Consider the following 23904-nt stretch of genomic DNA (forward strand, 5'->3'; position numbering starts at 1 on the left):
GTGAGTCTCCACATTGTACGCACGCGGTTCTGCTCGTTTGTTTAGGACAGTGGCTGGTTCCCAACCATGACAGGTTTCCATGTGAACTGTGGTACCAGGGGCAAACTACGGCAGCGTCTTCGCGTTGTAGTTGTAGTAATGCTCTTGCTTGGCTTGTACATGCTTCAGTTTTGAGTGAAATCCATGTGGCACAGCTGGTTGCATGACAGCTGTGGTGCTTGGCAACGTGCTCCTCAGTACTCTTCCCATCAGAACCTGTGCTGGTGAAAAATCTGTCCCAGTCACTGGAGTGTTACGTAGTGACAGGAGAGCTAGGTGTGGGTCTGTACCAGTCTGTGTCGCCTTTTTGAGTGCATGTTTGACCGTTTTCACCATCCTCTCCGCAAGTCCATTTGATTGTGGATATCCAGGGTTTGAGTGTATAAGCTTAATGCCCAACGCAGATGTAAACTGTAGCATGTCAGCGCTTGCAAAAGGAACATGATCACTTACCAGCTCTTTTGGGATTCCATGTCTGGCGAAGATGGGGTTCATTTTACTTATCACTGTATATGCTGTTTTGTCAGGCAGGTGTACCACCTCTGGGTATTTAGACATGTAATCTACCATCAGTAGATATGATTGTCCATTTAGCTCAAAAATGTCAGCACCAGTCTTCAGCCATGGCAGTTCAGGTACTTCATGTGAAATTAGCGGTTCTTTCTGGTTCCGTGGTTTTCTTTCTGGTTCAATGTCGTGTGTCATACCTGGCAAGTACATCACTTTTCTTGCTTGTGCTTTCATTCGCTGTGTCCCCTGGTGTGCTAGGTGTAGTCTGTCAAACATCAGCTGCCTCACACCCTGTGGGATAACAATCCTGTCACCAGATATCAGTTTGCCATCTCTGATGCTGATGGAGTTTCTCAATGGCCAGTACTGGTGCAGACTGCTGGAAACACTGCTCCGTCGTCTCGGCCAGGCTTTGTTGTGCATCTCCACCACCTGTTTTAGTACATTGTCAGTCGTCATGGCAACCTTGAGTTTCGACAGAGTACCTGTGTCGAGAGCATCAGTTGCTTCCATGGCATACACTACTCTCTCCTCAAACAGATCCTCCTTCATGTCTTCATTGCAGTCAGGGATAACAGCACGTGACAGGGCATCTGCAACATGCATGTCCTTCCTTGGAGTGTAAATTATCCTCAGATGATAACGTTTGAGGTGCAATAGCATGCGCTCTCGTCGTAGAACTGGAGTACAGGTGCTTGCATTGAGGGCTGTCTTGAGCTTGTCCAGTGCAGCTGTGTGTTCGTGGCTCCAGAAGTGCCTTGGCATCCAGAGTAGCTCTGTAGTCCTTTCTTGCCCTCAGGCTCTGATGGCTAAAACTTTATACTCGTCTGGTTTCACACCTTTTGAAGTGACAACATGTCCCATGTATCTGACTGCCTGCACTTTTTATTGAATTGTCTTTGTTGAATTTGATGTTATTTTGATGTGCAGTGTCCATGACTTTCTGAGGAATTGCATCATGCTCCTCCTCTGACGCAGCAGGAATGATAATGTCATCAGCAATTATGTGCACACCCTCAATGTCGCCAAAAGTCTCACAGTTTCTTTGTTGGAAAACTTCACTGGCAGATTTGATACCGAAAGGAAGCCTCTTGAAGCGAAACCTGCCCCACGGGGTGCTGAATGTGCATAGCATCAAGGAGGGCGTGTCCAGTCTCACCTGCCAGTAACAATCTTTTTCATCCAAAATGGAGAATATGGTTTTCCCCGACAATTTGTGGAGAACTTCTTCTGGGGTCGATATGGAGAAGTGTTGTCTCTTGATCGCCACATTCAGGTCACGAGGGTCCAAGCACACCCTGAGCGACCCCTTTTTCTTCTCTGTAATGACAAGGCTATTTACCCATTCTGTGGGCTCTATGACAGGTGCGATAACGTCTCTTTCAACAAGTTCTTCCAGCGTAGCTTTCAGCCTGTCCATAACAGCAATGGGAATTTTTTTGCATCCATGCACTACTGGGGTCACATGTGGGTCTGTGTGGATGTGGTGCACCCCAGGAAACTGACCCAGACCACTGAAGATGGAAGGGTAGGCGTCCGCTAACTCCTCCCTTGTGGCTGGCGCCTTGACTGTGATGGCCTGCATTCTTTTGACCAGGTTCAGCTGTTCACATTTCTCTAAATAAGGCAGCAATTGTGTCAGACAGTTGGTCGACGCTCACGAGCATAGTAACCATGAAGTCGAGCAAACTAAACTTAATATTCGAGACACACCAGTTATTGTATGAAACACAGAAAAGAGGGCTCGGGGTGGAGTTGGTGCGGGTCCTGGCACACGTAGGGATTGAAGGGAACAGGGAGGTTGGTATTGAAGGAAAAGAGTCGATTTTTCCTTGTTACAGGTTGTTTTATTCTTATAACGAACAGGAGATGATGACACAGAACTCGGGAATAAAAAAGAACAAAGAATTTTCACTGAAAGACAAACAAATACAAACAAGACATTGGTACCATCAGACAAAGGAACAAAAAGTTCTCCCACCTATCTGCTCGTAGTCTTTTTCTTCCCTCTAACTTGGGGGCAGGGTCAAAATTGCTTGGAATGTGCATTGCGCACCTCCATCTTGCTAGGACTAGCTAATATTTTCCAGATGTGCCGCTTTTCAATGGCATATGCTGTCTTATGATGGAGAATTCAATGTCCACATATGATTATTGTGAATAAATGGAAATATATCTCATCAGTATCCTCGCCAAACAAGCACTGAAAGCACTGATAATAGACAGGCGGGTTGATATGAGTAAAGCAGAAGGGAAATTCACATACAAAAAATGGTGGCAAGGATACATTTGTTCTCAATACAGACACAGGTGGGGGTGGGACACACAGATGGGAAGTGTAAACACTGCGGGGATCATGAAACAGTTGAACATGTGTTAATGGTGTGTATGAAATATGGGGGGGGGGGGGGGGGCGTTTGAAAACCGTGCTGGAACAGGCAAAAGAGGCATTTATTATGGAAAATATTCAAAAGGTCAAAACGGACAAAATTCAAAGACAACTAATGGAGTTTCTCTGATCTCGTGCTTAACCATCAACCCAGCAGATGGCGGTAATGCCCCACGATACAAGGGATACTGCCAATTAAACCAAAATCAAGAAGACTCGCCATTTTTTCCCCCCACTGGTAGTTGGTACTCATTGTTTCGACGACATGTCCAGCATTATGGTCTAAAAATCCTTAGCCAATCTTCGTCTCAGCATTCAGAAATCAAGTGGCTGAAAATGTCCGTGAGACAGGCGGGAGCAAACCTCCAGGAGCATCTTGGTGGAGTGAAAAAGGAGCCCCCACGTCACCGACACTGGACTGTGTGCAAACTAATGCACAATAAGCTTGTTCTTAGCAGACTAGAAGGTTGGTTGACATTCCATGATAAATACACTGTACATGACAAATCGCGGTAATGAGAAATCATTTTTAATGTTAACAGTATTGCTATCAGTTTTAATCGCAGTTAATGCATACCTGTCAACCAGAAGTCGTTGGCAATCTTACAAATTGTGACGCATGCCCTTACAAATTGGTGAAACAAAAATAAAACTCAATTTTTAAAATGATATGAATTTATTGGTAATATTGTAACATATAACCGGGTGCAATCAGAGAACAATCAATATATTCAGTACATCATGATTACTAAAATTTAACAGTGACTTTTCTTATAGTTGTATGTAGCCTTTTGCAGGGGCGGACTGGGACTAAAAAGCAGCCCTGGACTTTGACTCAGCCCAGCCCACAAGAATCACTATACGAAGGGGAAACACAGACCCCCTAGGGGGGTCCGGGGGCATGCCCCCCAAGGGGCGATTTAAAAAATTTTTAAACATTTTATTGTAAAATGCATCAATTTCGTGCACTTTGAGAGAAAATGAAGAAAATGTGTCTAGCCTGTGACTCTCTGACTTGGGGCACTTAAAGTACTGCAAGGCTGAACTGGAGTTGGGTTAATTTTCTGGTCTAGCTCTATGGTCAACCTGAATAAACAAATGAAATAATTTATTTCGTATAATTTAAGTTTTATGTATCCAATGAATTATAATATATCTCTATATATCTCTGTCTATAAAATGATTTCATTGTTTATGCCATAATTCAGTGGTCTCCAAACTATTCCACATAGGGCCGCAGCGCTTAGGATTTAATTCCTACATAACAAGACAACACCTATGCACCAATCTGGTGTCTTAAAAGTGTAATCAGTTGATTGCAGTCAGGTGCTGCTTGTTTCAGCAGAAACTTCATTGGTTAAACTGTTGGTACTCGATGGTTGAAACAAAAACCAGGGCCACAGCGGCCCTTGAGGACCGGTTTGGAGACCCCTGCTATAATTAATCTTGCCATACAAATAATAAATTTCAATGAAAATACAATAAACATTTCAAGACAAATCCTGTATACATAACCTTTATTGGAAAGTATTAACCAGAAAACAAAACGATATATGAATGATTAAAAATATATATCATATCAATTTAACTACCTAAACTTTAAAGTGAAACCATTCATTTTATTAATATTTTGTTATATTTCTTCTGCATTAATATTGCTGCTGCGTGTGCATACGTTGTTTTACATCTAAAATATTTTTTCTGAGGAGAATGATAGTAGGACTAGCTAACTTGACACGATTGCAAACGGGTACATGGACTCACTGGCACTAACCCTTTAATTGTCATTTATTTCATTTAAAATGTAGCTACCTGGTGGATAACAATTGCCAGTACACCGAGCAAGTGACCCTCTTCATCCCTTTTTACTTGCCCTGCGCTTGTCTGAGGAACTTCCACCAGCTTGTCATTGCCCCCTTCCTCTTCTTTTCTCTCTCCCTGTACCGGTTGCACGTCACAGAGCGGCTCCCGCTCCCCCTCTCACCATCGCAGTCGCATCGCCGGGGGCTGGGCTGCTTTTACCCGACCTGGCCGTTGCAGCCAGACTGCTGCTTGCGAAAATATTTGTCAACTTATGACATTTTAATGCTTCGCTCTCGAGTTTCTTTAATTTTTTTTCTCCCTAACCTTCTCCGCGCCACCCTTCTCTTTTTCTTTTTTGCCACCATTAACGCTCGTCGCTATTTTGCTTGCAGAAGGAACCAATGAAGGCTACTCAGTGCTTTCTTCGTTCTTCTAACAGCCAGGCGCATTGCTGCCACCTGTCGGATTGGATGCGAACTGTAGATAATCAGAGGCTAGGGGGGATAAAAACAGTGATGAATAATGAATGGCAGCCGCCGGCCGTCCAGTGCACCGGCCGTTCTGTGATCCTCCAGAACCCACAGATTACCAGTCCGCCCCTGGCCTTTTGGCAATTTCTATCATGTCTTTTAATGGCTGCACTTCATCTCGCAATTCAGTTTGACTTGAAGGTAGTTCGTTAGTGTGTCCAATTATAAATTAAAAAGGTCATTTGATAAAATGAACTTGCCGATGCAATCTTTGAGTCAGGGAACATTTCTTTTGCTAATTTTGAGAAGTGATCAGCCATAGTTGCGGGCAAATTGTATTCGGCAACAAATTGGCGGAATAAAAAATCCGCTTTTGTCACTTTTCATTCTGCAGACTTCATCTTTATGACCAGTGTTGTTAATCTTACTTTTAAAAAGTAATTAACTAGTTACAAATTACTTCTCCCAAAAATAATTGCGTTAGCAACTCAGTTACCTTAATGTAAGACTAATTAGTTACCTGGCGAAGTAAATGGTGTTAGCTTTCATGTTTTTTTTTTTTCATACAAAAACAAAACAAAAAAAAACCCCAAAACCATAGTAACTAGGGCTGTCAAATTTATCGCGTTAATGGGTGGTAATGGAATTTTCTAATTAATCACGTTAGAGACCAAATGTGAAGTAATTTCATAAAATGCCAAATAGGGTCACAATTAAAGTAATTAAACATTGTCCAACAAATAAAGCATGAAAAAAATCATTTATATGTTGTATATTTGACAAAATAATCGCGCTTCCGAAGTTCGAGCCTGGAAGTGATACGTCACACCGAGAACAGCGATGGCAGCGCTCCATATGGCCGCCCTACAAAGCCCTTCAAACAATGATTCAAAGACCGATATAAGCGATAGATCGAGCGCAAGAGAGGAGATCCAAGTTTTTGAAGAGTTGGAGGAAGAGGAGGAGGTTGGAATTTTATGTTGGACCATACATGTATTAGCCAGACGCTAATCAGGATGCAAACAATGTGCCCAGACTACATGACATGGAATGGAGACAAAACCCATCGAGATTACAAGATTGGTAAGATATAGGCTGTTATTATTTTTACGATTTGAAGCATGTCAGGTAAATAAACCACCTACTATTGCCTGGGATGAAAGAAAAGTTTTGACGAATCCCCGATCATGTTGTGGAATGAACAGTAGAAGCTAGCAACGTTAGCTTTTATTTACCTGATATGTTTAGGGGAACACCTCTACCTTCGGACCCTCTGATGAAGGCGGAAGTGTTCGCCGAAACATGTCAGGTGAATAAACCACCTACTATTGCCTTGGATAAAAGAAAAGTTTTGACGAATCCCCGATCATGTTGTGTAATGAACAGTAGAAGCTAGCGACGTTGGCTTTTATTTACCTGACATGTTTCTGCGAACGCTTCCGCCTTCGGACCCTCCGACAAAGGCGGAAGTGTTCGCCGAAACATGTCAGGTAAATAAACCACCTACTATTGCCTGGGATAAAAGAAAAGTTTTGACGAATTTATAAGTGTAGGCAAAATGAACTCAATACAACTATGATCGGGGATTGCCACGATTTAGCTTTCGACTAACGTCGCTAGCTTCTACTGTTCATTCCACAACACGATTGGGGTTTTGCCTCGAGTTACCTTTCGGCTAACGTCGCTACCTTCTACTGTTCATTTCACAACAGTTGGCACCTCTGCTTTGACAAAGTCATCAGTCATCTATCTAGAGCTGTCCCGACTAGTCGACATAGTCGACGTCATCGATGACGTAAATCCGTCGACGAGCACAACATCCCGTCGACGGTTAATGAAGGGTTAAAAAAATATATGCGTGGAAAGTTAGAATGTCGGATGCTCTGTTTGCAAGCGGGGAAAGCGGCACAAAGCCAAAAAAAGCGCACCAGAGTGTCCAAAACATTACCTTATTTCAAAGAAACAAAGGAGAGTACACTCTTCTGTCCTGTCTCTTCAACGCCAAGCGTGGCTGCACGTCGGCCGTGAATGAACGCCTCAAGCGCCTTGACGCAGTTTTTAATTTTTTTTCTTTCATTTTTTGTACACCAGAGGGTGCTGTCGCCTTACTAAATAATAATGTTTCATTGACAATGGGCCTATTAGTGCTATTAGTATTGTTCTTAATGCTAATTGAAAGGTTTATTTCATGTTATGGTTTATTTTATGGTATAGAAAATTATATAAGGTTAAAAGGTCATAAATATATACAGTATATACAGTGATTGCACTCAAGGGAGAGATTGTCAATGATAAGGTAATAAGTTAAGGTAAAGGCAATTCATATAGGCAATTCATTGATATATAAATAAGGTTTCAAAGGAAAAAGGTGAAAAGTTTTTGTTAATTTCTAATTGTGTTGCTTTATTTGTGTGCACCGTAGCTCTTACAGTGTGTTTACATCAAGGATGGAATAAAAGTTGTAAACCATCAGTTTAAGAGACCATCTTTTCAATCGGGATGCTACACTAGTTAATTCTATCAGCATTTGAACTCATTGTTTATTTGTGATTTATTATTGTTATTTACGTATTTATTTGTACTTTAATAAATAATTTGAGTGTTCCAATATGTTTTTTGTGAATTGATAAGCGCCAACAAAAATTTCATTGCTAAATTGGTAAAAAAAAAAATAAATAAATAAATAAATAAATTTAATTATTAGATTAGTCGACTAATCGTAAAAATAGTCGGCTGACTAATCGGGAGAAAATTAGTCGTTTGGGACAGCCCTACATCTATCCAAAAATCACACTTACTTTTTTGCAAATCCTTGATCATCAGCAAACCGGTTGAGGAAGCAGGCATCTTCGAAGTGTTTGTAGCACAGAACACTACTCAATGATGGCGTGAAATTAATTCGCTTCGTGCGAACGAAAGATGTCCATTTACTTGCCCTGCTATCCTTAGGCCACTCATACAACTTTTCTTTGGATTGAGAACAATGCATCGCCACACACCGCCGTGGCATCTTACCGAGAAGCAATGCAACAATACTGTTCTATGGCGGACTTCCCTCGCAGTTCTCTGTGTGACGTAATTTCTTAAGATTGTCGAAGAAAAGCATTTTCGTTGTCAAGGGCGTTTCTATGGGTTAAACAAAGAATCTGGAAGGGTTGCGTTAAAAAAAATAATGAAAATATGCTTATAATTATTTAGCCATTGATATTATTCAAAAACACGGTTGGCCAACCTTACTTCACTTTTGGTCTTTAAAATATTTAATGCATGCGCGGGGTAGCCCACTCTTGCATTGGCGCAAACAGACACCAAAGGCGCCGTTTTTTCTACATTGAGAGCTAAGATGCAGAGAAAAGCGAGTGGACACTGGCATTCATTAAGGCCGCGCCATTTATTGGCATAAGCTTTCTGTCACAACAATCATAACTATTGTGGCGGGCGACGTGGGGAAGAATGACTCGGGATGATCTTTTTCTCAATATGCTTCATTGAACACAATGCAGAAAATATACCATTTGCAGCCACCACTGACAGTCATGGTTGGCCAACTTCCCATCATGCATTTGGGCGGAACAGTTAATCAAAATAGCTACGCAAAATGCACATAAAACACTCAGACTTTGGTCAAACTCTATTCAAACATTTCGTTTAGCTCAAATACACAAGATGGCAATATTTAGTCACAATATACAAACTATCAGAGGTCTCTTACGTTCAACACTCAAAAGAACGTAAGGTACAATGAACCTGGAAACTACGCCGTTACTCCAGGAGCAAAACGCACTAGAAAAACTTGGCTAGATCTCTAATTTAAAACTCACCATTGACACCTTGTGGTATATTTCAATCACTACTTTACGTAGTTAAAGACACTGTGGAAGAACGGCAGGGAGCCCATGTGACTTCCCGCTCGGCGATGCCAACAATGGCGAGCTAGTAGTTTATTTTTTGATGGAAAATTTTACAAATGTTATTAAAACGAAAACATTAAGAGGAGTTTTAATATAAAATTACGATAACTTGTACTAACATTTATCTTTTGAAAACTACGAGTCTTTCTATCCGTGGATCCCTTTAACAGAAAGAATGTTAATAATATTAATGCCATCTTGTGAATTTATTGTTATAATAAACAAATACAGTACTTATGTACAATATGTTGAATGTGTATATCCGTCTTGTCTTATCTTTCCATTCCAACAACAATTTACAGAAAAATAGGGCATATTTTAGAGATGGTTTGAATTGCGATTCATTACGATTCATTAATTGTTAAGCTGTTATTAACTCGATTAAAAATTTTAATCGTTTGACAGCCCTAATAGTAACCTTTCTTATGTTTGGAAGTCATTTAATGGTGTGAATCAACCGTGAAAGTTGTTTAAATTGCTCCCGTTTTTTAATTAGTTCCCTTCTGTCTACTTTCGACATGTGAACATTTTAAAACTGTTTCATCATTTAAAGATAGATTCAAGTGAAGATTTTGCCGATTTAGGAGTATTTTAGATAAAAAGTTACTTAGGTCGTTCAGCCAGCGTAGTAACGCACATTGTCTCGTAGGGAAAAAAAAACCTAATGCATAAAAAACGTACAGATTTTGAACGTACGGCGTACACATTTAAAAATCTGTGCTTACTTGTACAAATTACGCCAAAACCGTACAACTTGACAGGTACTGTATGTTAATGTGATGTCAAGGCACTTTGGATGACTTTAGTGCTGGATTGGAAGACAACAGAAATCAAATTTGGGAACAAAAGTGTGCAAGTGAAGAAATTAGATTTGTTTGTGTTCTTGGTCTTGCAGATGTCAGCCGAGCCCCAAGTGCTGAGCACCAGGAGTCTGCATGCATCAAGGAGGAAGTAGATGGAGAAGAGTTCATACACATTAAAGGTCATCCAAAGCCTTCCTTTTTCCTCATAAGTACAGAAATGTTTTTCAGTCTAAGACAGTATTTTTCATTTCTTTTTTATCTTGGTGTTGCTTACTTAGTAGCCGTGTATTGGACTCGTTAGCTGACATCAAGGTTGCGCCGTGGCATCGACAAATTGAAAGATTTCCTTCCATGTAAAGGATTCGCTTCGTTTGAAGTAATTACATTAGGTAAATATATACAGGACTGTCTCAGGAAATTAGAATATTGTGATAAAGTTCTTTACTCTCTGTAATGCAATTAAAAAAACAAAAATGTCATACATTCTGGATTCATTACACATCAACTGAACTATTTCAAGCCTTTTATTATTTGAATATTGCTGATTTTGGCTTACAGCTTAAGAAACCTCAAAAATCCTATCTCAAAAAATTAGAATACTTCCTCAGACCAAGTAAAAAAATAATTTTATAACAGCAAAACTAAATCAAACATTTGAAAATGTCCATTGATGCACTCAGTACTTGGTTGGGAATCCTTTTGCACGGATTACTGCATCAATCCGGCGTGGCATGGAGGCAATCAGCCTGTGGCATTGCTGAGGTGTTATTGATGCCCAGGATGCTTCGATAGCGGCCTTCAGCTCATTTGCATTTGTAGGTCTGGTGTCTTTCATCTTCTTCTTAACTATACCCCACAAATTCTCGATGGGGTTCAGGTCAGGGGAATTAGCAGGCCAATCAAGGACAGTGATGCCATGGTCAGTGCACCAGTTACTGGTGGTTTTGGCACTGTGGGCAGGTGCCAGATCATGCTGGAAAATGAAATCCTCATCTCCATAGAGCTTTTCAGCAGATGGAAGCATGTAGTGCTCTAAAATCTCTTGGTACACAGTTGCATTTACTCTGGACTTGATGAAACACAGTGGACCAACACCAGCAGCTGACATGGCTCCCCAAACTATTGCTGACTGTGGGAACTTCACACTGGATTTCAAGCAACTTGGATTTTGCTCCTCTCCGGCCTTTCTCCAGACTCTGGCGCCTTGACTTCCAAATGAAATGCAAAACTTGCTTTCGTCTGAAAAGAGGACTTTGGACCACTCTGCAACTGTCCAGTGCTTCTTCTCCATAGCCCAAGTCAGACGTTTCTTCCGTTGTCTTGAGTTCAGAAGTGGCTTGACCATGGGAATACGGCTATTGTAGCCCATTTCCCGGACACGTCTGTGAACTGTGGCTTTTGATACCTGGACTCCAGCTTCAGCCCACTGTCTTTGAAGCTCCCCCAAATTCTGGAAGCGGCTCTTCTTCACAATTTTGTTAAGGCTGCGGTCATCTCTCTTGGTTGTGCAGCGTTTCCAGCCACATTTTTCCCTTCCAACAGACTTTTTGTGGATATGCTTTGAAACTGCACTCTGTGAACAGCCTGCTCTTTGAGAAATTTCTTTTTGTGTCTTACCCTCCTAATGGAGGGTATCAATGATGGTCCTCTGGACAACAGTCAGATCAGCAGTCTTCCCCATACTTGTGATTTAGTTTACTGAACCAAGCTGAGTGTTTTTAAGGCTCAGGAAACCCTCGCAGGTGTTTCGAGTTAATTAGATGATTCAGGTGATTAGTTGAATAGCCTACTTGTATACTTTTTCATGATATTCTAATATTTTGAGATAGGATTTTTGAGTTTTCTTAAGCTGTAAGCCAAATTCAGCAATATTAAAATAATAAAAGGCTTGATATAGTTCAGTTGATGTGTAATGAATCCAGAATGTATGACATTTTTGTTTTTTTAATTGCATTACAGAAAGTAAAGAACTTTATCACAATATTCTAATTATCTGAGACAGTCCTGTATTATACTATACAGAATTAAAAAGAGTGTGCCGTTTGGAGCCGAACTGTGCTGAATTGACCAAATTTGAACAATTTATTAACTGCATTTTAATCCTTTTTTTTTTTTTTTTTGATTAAATTATTTTTTTTAATCTGTTAAGAATCACTGAGTAGAATTTAATTAATTTGATCAAGAAAGTGAAAAGTGCAGAAAGTTGATCAATTTTACTCATTAGGAGATCTTAATTTTACCCACCTGACCTACATTGCCGCCCAAGGCAATTTTCATCAAAAATTTGGTAAACTTTGCATTAAACAACATTTAGTACTTTCACACAGTGTTAGGGTAACGACAGTAGGTAGATAGATTTAGGTACCGTAATTTTCGAACTATAAGCCACTACTTTTCCCCTCTCATTTTGAATCATGCAGCTTATAGTCTAGTTCAGCTTATTTGTTGATTAATTGGGTTAATAGGTAACACTTAATTTGACAGCAGCATCATAATACTGCTGTAAAACCGTCATAATTATGACATGACACTATCATGGCGTTAATTAACTCTATTTATGTCCAGCTCTGATCTTCCATCCATTCAAAAGTGAGATCATTTGCTAAATGACACAAAATAATATCAGTCATAAGCATTGATTAGTGCTCATAGCAGTGTCAGGTCGTACTTAGGATGGTCTTATGGCGCCACTGTCAAATAAAGTGTCACCAAATACCATAAATAGAAATTAGGGGTGCACGATATACATTTTTTGAAACGGATACCGATAACTTCCTACTCCTCAAAGCCGATACCAATATCGATAACCGACAATAAATATATAATTTTTAAATGTATATTCACAGTTTTTGAACCCCTCGAGGTTAAAAAAAAGTAGTGGTGGATTCAACATAGATTTGCTTTTGACCTAACCAGATTTTTCATGATAACATGAACATTATTATAATGAACAAAACAAAGACAAGAACTTCAAATAAAGTGCCAATATTTATGTTTTTCAAATATAATTGGAGTCAATCACAATCAATTAGTCAATGTCATTGAAGAGGTGTTCCCTGAACAATAAGCATTGAAGTAAAACATAAACCCAATAGGTATTGTGCTTTGTCATCAGATAAAAACATTTGGTGCTACAGGAGAGGAGACTTGTGGTCTTTGGTCCATGAAACAACTTTCTTAACCTGGCAATTACGGGACAGCAAGCCTATCAATAACCAAAAGGCCTCTCAATAACTTATAAAAATGACACTTTAAAATGCAAACATTTGCTGATTGCCATTGTAAGGTTCATCACTCAATGATAGAAAAATAAGGCCTCTAGAACAGTAACAAAACTTTGCATTAGCCAAGGCTAAGATTCAAGTAAAGAAATGTTTATTTATAATTTAACTGAAACAAAAAGTGCATTAAGAATATGGATGGGAATCGAAATCCAATTCCAATTCCGAACTGGTTCCTGGTGTTTCGAGGTAGAGCAGGGCGGTTAACCGAAAATTTACCGTTACCGACATTCTTCACGATGACCAACGTAATTTTGACCATGTCGGTAAATTCGGTAATTTAATAAAAGAAGAAAATATAGTCTTTTCATCCCGCTTTGACTCTGTTGTTCGGCTATGTTCATTCCCCTTTAAGAAAGTAGACAGTGTGCTTACGTTTGGAGTCACATGGTTTTCAGGAAGCCAATCAAACAGAAGCCCGGTAGGCTAACGCTAGCTGCTAACGCTAGCGGCTAACGCTACAAGTAAACGGGATGAAGTCGGGCTTAAGTTAGCTTCGCCAAACTTTCACCCGACATTAAGTAAACTCTTGACAGTTTCCAGATAGGGATGGAAAAACCGAGGCTTTCTGAAACAATGAACCACTTTTAAGACAATTGCCCTAAATTGAATCACTGTTTGACACACTGCAAGAGCCCCATCTACTGGATAAACAGTGCACGTTTCTTTTTAAAAGTAAAGTTGACAAATTGCCTCAGCATTACATACAGTATCTTCAATGGAATTAAGTGGATGTCATCTATTTCCCAGGAGATCGTGTCGTCATTAAGTGTGATTTACACAATTAAAGTTGACCTCTTTAAGCCTGTGTCATTGCTTATCTGTGAAGATGTGTTCAAAGCAGTATTTGTAATACACGACAGTGCTAGTCTTGTAAGTGGCTCGTCCTACATGACGGGGAGTAACTATGTATTGTTTATTTTTTGTAAAAATTACAGTACAGTAAGCACAGTGCTTGGGAACAGGAATATTATTTATTGAATACTGTAAGGATTTCCAAAATCATAAGATGTAAATAATTGAGCCGAATAAAAGAAAGGAAAGGTTTGTGAAACATTTTATTTTTTAATTAAGTATAATTTCTGGGGGGCGGGTGAATGTGTCGTATTTGTATCTATTCTAAATATCTAAACGTATGCCACTATCTAGTGTATAACAATGCGGAATGAATTTAATGAAATTCAAATGATGATATTTTTCAAGTCATACAAGCTGTTATAAATGTTCACACAAGAATTCTTATTGTTTTCCAAGATTTTTTTTTAATACTTAATGTTTAGACTGCATGTGCAATTGTTAAATTGAAAGCTGGTAAATAAATTTAACGAGAAACTGTTTATTTGTATTCCATGCATTGATTCAAATTTTCAAATTATATAACAGTTTGCTTGGGCGAATTTATCGTCATTTATCGTTATCGAGGTAAATCTGCTCAATTTATCGTGATACGAACTTAAGGCCATATCGCCCAGCCCTATTTCGAGGCCACGACATCACAATGAAAAAGCTTTAACGATCCCTTTAACGATTCCTAAAAGACGCGTACTGCGTCATCACGTGACGTGAAACGTCTTGTTGTCCAGATGCATCCTGGCAGACTAGCATGGCGCCAAGAACCACTTGCTACAAAGTTTGGTTACACTTCACCAGGAAAGAGGGTGAAAATGAAAGGTTACGATGGTTTAGCACGAGCATTGCAGCCGTAAACATAACAATGACAACACGTAGGTTCAAACGCTCGAAAGTGTGTCTTTACTTCACGAGGAAAAATAACAAAAAAGCGACTTGCAGTCATTCAGGCATGAAAATCACTCACCTTTCGGCTAAATTTGCCATTTTGATGTCAAAGATGGTGGACATACTTGTATTGTGTAGATCCGAGGGGAACATTTTTAAGAGGGGGGTCGTAATTCCATCTAACTAACTAACGACATGTTTTATTAAAGTTGCTAAGCCTGTTGCGATATGAAATGAGTCCATTTGTCGCAAGATAAATAAAAATGAGGGCGGTAATTTTCACGGCTGTATTTTATCAACGCGTGCGTGCATGCATACATTTGTGTGTGCGTGTAGATTGCTATTAGACTCCAGTTCATTTCACAGATGTTTACTAGTAATCAAAATGCCGTAGAATTACAGTTCAGACATACAAAATAAGGAAACACGTGTATATTAAACACTGTAAGCGTTAGCATTGCTAAATTGAGACTAATGGGGAAAGAAAAGACAACCTACTTTAGCCTGCTATAAAACATTGGCAGTCTTTTCCAAAACGCAAACTTGCGGTTAAAAGGTGACACTTCAAACATGAAAAATCTCTGGTTGACATCATTTGCAAACGAGAAAATTGAGGGGAAAAAAACTATGAGTGACAGTGACGCCACAAGCAATGACGAAAAGTGATTTTTTTTTTTGCGGAGTGTGAAGCTGTTAGTGGTTTAGCGAACGTACTTCCGGTGTATATTTCAAAATAAAAGCACGCCACGTTCATATAAATAACAATTTCTGGAGTTATTCCCACATACTTCAGAATTAATACTATAATACTACAGAATTCAGATTCTACACTAAGAATAGCTTTAAAATGACACCCTTTTTGAAAAATATGATTTGCAATTAATATTATAATTATTATAAAACTATTATACTGTACATAGTAGTATACTATAATAATAATGCTAGATTTTTTTTTAAACAATTGTTTTGAATAATGTTGGAAAGGCTAAGTCAGTGTTCTGATTCTGAATCTGTTTACATTCCATTCTTTTGCATGAGTTAATGCTATGAGCATTTGACCTCATTGTTTATGTGTGATTAACTATTGTTATTTACATGTTTATTGGTACTTCAATAAAAAATTTAAATGTACAAAATGTTTTTGTGAATTAAAAAGCGTCAACAAAAATTTCATTGCTAAATTAGTAACAAAAATATATTATTAATCGACTAATTGTAAAAACAGTCGGCTGACTAATCGGGAGAAAATTAGTCGTTTGGGTCAGCCCTACCGGAACATATTTCCTCCACACCCTTGTCACCTTTTTAACCCCTGACCCATTTTCATGCCTGGTTATTGCAAGGTGGAGATAACTGCGTCGGGAGGGAATACGATTAATATGCCAATATATACCAATATTTTTTATTTCTATTAGAAAAATGTTTCAGTAAAATATTGCACATTCTGGTGTATTTGCCACATCGAAGTATGGAGGTGTGTGGCAATTAAGCCTGAACGATATATCGTTTAAACATCGCCATCGCGATGTGCGTGTGCGCGATAGTCCCATCGCAAGCACGTGCGATAGTTTTTCTTTTTTTTGATCCACATACGCCTCACTTTCTGGTCTGCGCACAGCCTCCTACCCTCCCTCTCCCAGCCTTTTGATCCTCTCAGTCACTGCAGCACAACATTGGCTTTGATCTGGCCAAAGAAGCAGACTTCACACGGGCATCTGTCAATTATCGTTTAACTTGTTAAACAGTTGAAAGGAAGCCGCGCTGGAATGAATGTGTGTACTGTAGGGACGTTGGAGACATTTAAATGCCAGAAGTGATCATGAGGAGTTTAAAATGTCTACATGTCACTTTAACGGTCACAGCTAAAGTAGATAAACAGAAGCATTTAATAAAGCCAAGCATTTATCTGCTACAGTACTTAAATTGCTATCTGTTCGTTTGGAGTGTTTAACATTGAATCAAGGATTCTAGAAGGACATACATAACTAATTCAGAGTGGTGACATTATACGAACATACCTGTATAATATCTGGTGAGCTGTTTCACCCTTATTGACCCACTATTGCACTCCTTCATACTTGTTCAGTTCTTCAATATTCCAATAACTAGTATTTTAGCATTTTCGGGTGGGCCATTAAGTTTGATATATACTTTACAGTTCATAACCCAAGTATTCTGAATTTTGTTTTGCTTCCTTAAGATTCTTGCTTTTTTGGCGATATCAGCATTTCTTTTGATTAGATGGTCATTTAAATAGACATTAGTACCTTTGAGCTTTTTTCCTTGTTTCATCAGAGCTACTTTGTTCTTCCTGTTTGTGAATCTCATGATCACTGCTGGTAGATTGTTCACTTTCATGGGAAGAGGATGGCACGCTTCAATCGAATTGGTATCCACGTGTATGTTTCTTGATGCAAGGAAAGCCATCACCTGCAGAGCTGCTGTCCGAGTCACTTATTTGCACCTCTTTATTCTTGTTAAAAAATGATTTGGTTGGACAGTTATGTTTAAAACTTATCATAATTATGAAATTTGAAGTGCTTAAAAACCATTTATGTATATACATTTTTAAAATCACTTTGGGGGGGAAAGTGAGAAAAAAACATGGACATTCTTATATGTATCTCTTTCCAATGCTAAATCTGAATAAATACATTGGGCACAAAAAACACACACAATTTTTTTTTTTTTTTAAATGGGGGGGGGGGGCTACTTCGCAGTTTTTCACCTATCGCGGCGGGTTCTGGTCCCCATTAACCGCGAAAAACAAGGGATGACTGTACACTGTGGTGATGGTGAGTCATCTAAAGGCTTTCCAAACAGCTATTTAAGTCATCTTGTGAAAATTTCTTGAAAAAAAAATATATACATTTTTTTTAATATCGCAATATAATATCGCAATATATCGCAAACCCCAAAAAAATCGCAGCAATAGTTTTTTTCAATATCGTTCAGGCCTAGTGGCAATCTCATCATACTTTGCCGGTACACATTCATCTGAAAAGTGGCGGCGGCTTGGAGTGATAAACGTGTGCTCCAAATGACGACGTAGCTGCCTGAATCCTTTGTTTTATGCAAGGGAAAAGGGTTTGATTTATTGTAAAACTCCCTATTTCCAAACCGCACACAGTCACTGATACGTTGTACTGGCAAAACAGGAGTAGAAACAAACGCACACATCCCAATCCACCAACACCGTGCCAAAAATATTATAGGTATATTATCGGTCCTATTAATAATGTTATTGGATTTATTGGGATGATGTCATAATTCCTATTATCGGACCGATAATTATCGGACCAATAATTAACGTGTACCTGTAGTAGCAATAAATGAAACAACTGGAACACCAACTGAAGAAATAATTATCCAGGGTACCCGCGGGTTATTAAAAGTATTAAAAAAGCATTGAATTTAGTTTTCCATTATTAAAGGTATTAAAAGTATTAAATTAGCTGTCGTAAGTCTGGAATTTTTTCACTGTGGTTTTAATTTTTAAGAACATCTCAGTGCAACCTAAATTATATCCGTGACGAAGTTTTTTTTTATTTTTTTTATCCATAACGAAGATGACGCGTAGAATTTTTACGATGCAATGCACCTCGTGCATGCGCGCCGTTAGCATCATTAGCACCAACATCACAACAGTAGGCAATCGCACAGTACTGTGTGCTAACGCAAGGAACTGGTCAGATGTTATCAGTTGTTATGTTCGACGAAAGCCTCAACAAGACAACCAAGTCCAAACAGTTGGACCAGCATGTGCCATGTGAGGTATTGGATCGGCAACCAAGTCGCATCCAGATACTTTGGGTCGCAGTTTATGGGTCATGCGAAGGCAGTGGACCTGCTTAATATTTCAAAGTAAGTTGCCAATTTCTCCAATTAAAATGTGTTAGATGCAATAATGTATTTCTGCACGGTTTGCCTTTCGAATGAATGTGAATTTCGCAGTTTTAACTCAAAGAGTTAGCCATGTTCTATGGGGTATTGGCAGGTGCACTAGCCTTAGTATGGATAAACCGGAGTCGTATGCTGCGTTCCAGAAAAGTGTCGGACTTTTCCGACCTCCGACTAGGAAAATATCATTGGTACGCCACTCGAACTGGGAGGTTCAAGTCGCGAAGTCGGAGAAAAAATAACTACCCCGACTTCCAAGTTGTTTCAATCTGACGTCACTGGACAAAACGGCGCTCAACAAAACGTATTGAATGATAACACAATGATGAAGTAAATCAAGTTTATTTGAGACGCCATGTATTTTTTTCTCATACAGTGAATTATCTTTGTTATGCTATGTTTTTATATTGACGATCAGCAAAGGATGTAACTAAAAAAAGGCAGTTTACAGTGTGGGCTATAACGCAGCCGTCGTTTTTCCTCTACTATTTGATCGCTTATAGCAGGGGTGGGCAATTAATTCCACAAAGGGCCGCAGTGGGTGCGGGTTTTTGTTCATACCCATCATGAGGACAGCCTTTCACCAATCTGGTTTCTTACAAGTGCAATCAGTTGATTGCAGTCAGGTGCTCCTTGTTTCCACTGAAACCTCATTGGTTATACTGTGTGTACTGAATCAGTTGGAACAAAGACCAGGACCCACTGCGGCCCTCGAGGACCGGTTTGCCCACCCCTGGCTTATAGGAAGGCAGGTTTGCTGGAGGTCAAAATGTCTTTGGATGGCCAAAATAAAAAACACCTCGTCGCGATCAGCCATCTTTGTTGTTTACATTTGCTTGGAACGCTGTGAGGTCGGAACTGGTACCATCCGAGTGGGATAAATCCGACTTCTCACTTCTCTGGAATGCAGCAGTAGATTCACCATCACTCTCAGATACACAACAGGGTTGACACTGTCTATTATTGGAACGAGTGCGGGGTAACGTTGATCTGAATAACATGGCATGGTGATAGGCAAATTATAATGTAGGTGATAGTAAAACACCTCCTGGTATATTTAAATGATTAAATAAGAGTATGGATATTCTCTATCTGATTAAAGGAAATGTCTTCAGTAGCTAACAAAGGATTAACATGTGTTTTGTATACTTGTAATGTGATTAGAAAAAAACAACTACCAAGGAAATGGTCATGTGTAGCTTTTTTATTTTGTGGTAATTAATGGTAAACTACTGCCATTTAGTGGCTGTTTTTTAAACTTTCACTGCCAATTGCAAGCACTTTACAGTTAAGGTGGCCAACTTGACAATCACCTACCTACCACCTTAAATAGGTCCTCTTAAAAGAGAAACCTATTGTATTGCAAATGTAATTTCTGAAGTTGCTTTACAAAAATAGTGTAAAATCCATTTTATCCTGGGAAAAAAATTCTGAAAGACCTTATATTTAAATGTGTTTTAATTGTATCTTCAATAAATGTGCATTCTTTTGTCAAACACACTTAGTAATTGAGGTTAAATTTGATGTTCAGTGCTTTATTTTTTTAATATGATTCAATATTATCTAAATAATGGGTGCGAGAAAAGTATTAATTTTCAGTTGAAATGGCATTAGAAAAGGTCTTAAAAGTCTTGAATTTAGATTTATCAATCCTGGGGGGACCCTGTTATCACAGAACATGAATTTTGATTGTCGTTTACATCTGTAGCGCTGCAATGCATGCTAGGAGGCATGTTGGTCGACAACAGTGTTGACAGTAGGTGGCAGCAGAGGTTGACTGCCTCCCTCAAGGGAGCAGTGATGGCTAAATGAAGCTTCTTGAAGCAATGAAGCTTTGCAGCCAATTGATTCAAAGGTTCATGGTAGTTCATTTGGTCTTTATTATGCCGCTGTCAAATTTAGTGTTATCGATTAATATCTTTTGGTGCAAATACCCCATACTACAACAAGGACAGCTGTGGCTTATTGTCCAGTGCGGCTTCTCTATGAACAAATGCCATTTTAGTGTCATATTTGGTGGGTGGCAGCTTATAGTCAGGTGCGCCTTATCATCCGTAAATCACGGTAATTGGGTTATGAGTCTAATCATTTAGAAATATTTTATAAATATACAAGTACACTGACAAACACAGGCATATTGCAGTGACAATAGAAAACATCTAGTCACAATCAACCAAAAAAATATGGGACAAACACGTTATTGACTTTACCTGATTCATTGATTCCAACCAGGGGTCACGTTAACCGAGTATTTTCCGTCGTTGACCGATTTTTTTAAAACGGTGACGGAAAAAAACTGAAGTCCACCTGTCATTTTGACAGGTTGCAATTCACACCCCAGACCACAGGGTGGCGAGTGAGCATATTAATTAGCTATTGTCTCTCTTGATGCATGACGTCGTTGGCCTTATTCTGAAAAATGTCAAAGCAACTGAGTGTCCGAAGTTTCTTCAAAAAGCCCCAAAACGACGATGGAGTTGATAAAAGAGGTGAAAAAACAGGGACTGTACAAGCGAGCACGCAATTCAAGTCCATGCGCACCAGGAGGAAGGTGTAAAACTCCGTTCAGGCCACAGCAGGTGAACTGTTAATTTCATTGTTCCATAATGTAGCCTACCTTAGTGTTGTATCGGTCGCGAACGATTCGTTCTTTTTGAACGAATTGTTTGGGTGAACGAGACCGAACTAATCACCATCTGCACTGATTCGTTCTATGAAGTTGTTGCTTGTTCACTGCGTGGGAGGGCGTTGAGCAAGCGGCAGCGTCTTCTGACATCGCACACGACCAATCAGACGCCAGCCTCATCGCGGGCAGGGGAGGGACCGGAAACAGAATCAGGGCGTATGTCACTCACTTCCACGTGTGGCCAATGAGCAGCCAGCGTGCAGGCAGGGGGGCAAGACTGAGTTTTGTCACTTCCCGTTCAGTGACTCGGTCCTCCGGTTCCTGACCTAGCTTGCTGCTAACTTGACTTTCCAGTAATGAATATGCGGTGAACGAATCAAAAAATGAAAGGAAAGGACTTTGTCACATATTTGTTAACGTGGAGCCTATCAAATGCAGCTCAAAAAGACAAAAACACCACACAAATCTAGCGAGCATGGTTTAGTGTACTACTTTTCTCAAAAGACTCGCGACTACCTATTACCACATACTATCAAATTTACAGTAATTTAAAACACGGGTAGCTACGAGGCAAGCAAAAGCTGAGCTGCGGTCGCGTGACGGCAATGAAGGGGGCAAAGAACTGTCACTATAAGGAGGCTTCATGGCAGCGATATTTACCTCATATGTGCACAGAAAAAAATATTTAGTATGATCACCATAATACTGATTTGCAATGAAACGGTATATACATGTCCATTTTTTCCAAGTGTTTTATTATTTTTTTTCCGTGTCAGGTGTTGGTTGGTTTGACAAATTATGTCAATCCGTCCATCATGTGCTACCCAAGCACCCCAAAACAACGCACATGGACACGGGAGATGTCGCAATATGTCTACATTTTTCTTAACAGACTAATGAGAGTAGAAAGGCGATATCGTAAAGAGCAAACAATTATTTCTTATCAGCATTTGACGATCTGAGATGCGAGGTCGACAGGGGAGCTGACCGGATTATTTTATTTATTAATACCAGTGCAAAAATTAAATGCGATCACCATAATACTGATTTGCAATGAAACTGTATATACATGTCAATTTTTTCCGAGTGTTTTTTTTTTTTTTTTTTCGTGTCAGAGCGTGTCGGTTGGTTTGACAAATTATTTCAATCCGTCCATCATGCGCTACTCAAGCGCCCCAAAACAACGCACGCGGACATGGGAGATGTCGCAATATGTCTACATTTTTCTTAACAGACTAATGAGGGTAGAAAGGCGACATCGTAAAGAGCAAACAATCATTTCTCGTCAGCATTTGACGATCTGAGATGCGGGAACGACAGGGGAGTTGACCGGATTATTTTATTTATTAATACCAGTGCAAAAATTCAATACGATCATCTTAATACTGATTTGCAATTAAACTGTCAAATATCAAAATGTAGTATTGTCTTTATTTCAGAGCAGCACATTCGACAACTAGCTATTTACACTTATAGTTTTAACAATAGTAACTAAAAATAATAGTGATGAGCATAAAAACAAAAATACAACAGAGCGAGAGGTAAATATGATGTGTTGGTCGTTCCATATTTTGAAATTAAACTTTCGATTTATTTTTATTTTCGTGACAGCAAGCATTGTAAATGTGATCAAGAACATGCTAAGGAAAGTCCGTGCGCCCCCGACCCCAACCCCCTGCTCCCCCCACAAAAGGAAAATGTTTAACCGTGTCCTCAATCGAAATGCAAGCACGAGCCATGACTTTGAGCCCATAGAACTAGGACAGACGACGCGGAAGTTCTCCCTCGCTTTTGCAGCAGCGGGAGGGAGGGAGACGAGGCTGTCTGTGAAAGCAGAATGATATTGCCTGTCACTCATTACTGAAACTACGACGAGCGGTCAATGAGGAGCCTGTGTGCAAGAGAGAGGGAGGGACCAAGAATGTCACTTCCCGTTCAGTTATACTGCGAAGCGGTCTTTGGTGATTCGTTCGGCAACGTCACTTCCCGTTCACTAACCGAACGATTCATTTGGGCGGGGAGGGAGATGAGGGGGGCGAACGATTTGTTGAACGATTCGTTTGAACGAATCTTTTTACTGAACGATCCGGAATGGATTCGTTTACTCAAGTGAACGACAGATCCCGTCACTAGCCTACCTACTGGGGCCACAGTCAGCTGTTTTTGTCACTGCGGAGAAAAAGTTACATATTCATCTGCTTGATGTGTGATGGCACGGTGTGGATTCTCTGTTAAGCTTGTTCGGACAGAATATTAATTTAAAATGAATGAAAACTAAATACTATTGAATATGTTGAAGCGGTATGCAATGTTAAGAGTCTTGTTAGCTTGAATTGCTGTGTCCAGCCGCTGTAGCTCTGCTGCTCTCTGTGAACTCTCTGTTCAAGCCGGAACGCGCGCGGCTCTTAAAGTGATCCTCTGGTTTTAAGACAAGT

At 39.6% G+C, this 23904-nt stretch overlaps 1 protein-coding gene across 3 annotated transcripts in view; it reads left to right on the forward strand.

The window, feature by feature from the left end:
* Positions 1-3040: 3040 nt before the first annotated feature.
* LOC130931938 (zinc finger protein OZF-like) overlaps positions 3041-23904 on the forward strand; it is a 55310-nt gene continuing 34446 nt past the window's right edge. The window contains exons 1-2 of one of the 3 annotated variants that reach the window (XM_057861181.1): positions 3041-3404; positions 10018-10104. In XM_057861181.1, coding sequence (XP_057717164.1) covers positions 3275-3404; positions 10018-10104 — 217 coding nt within the window. In that variant the 5' untranslated portion in view covers positions 3041-3274. Of the gene's footprint in view, positions 3405-5235; positions 6295-10017; positions 10105-23904 lie in introns of those variants that run through there. The other 2 variants (XM_057861179.1, XM_057861180.1) reach the window with 2 other exon arrangements.

The sequence above is a fragment of the Corythoichthys intestinalis genome, chromosome 16 (genome assembly GCF_030265065.1).
Source record: "Corythoichthys intestinalis isolate RoL2023-P3 chromosome 16, ASM3026506v1, whole genome shotgun sequence".
In the NCBI taxonomy this organism is placed as follows: Eukaryota; Metazoa; Chordata; class Actinopteri; order Syngnathiformes; family Syngnathidae; genus Corythoichthys; species Corythoichthys intestinalis.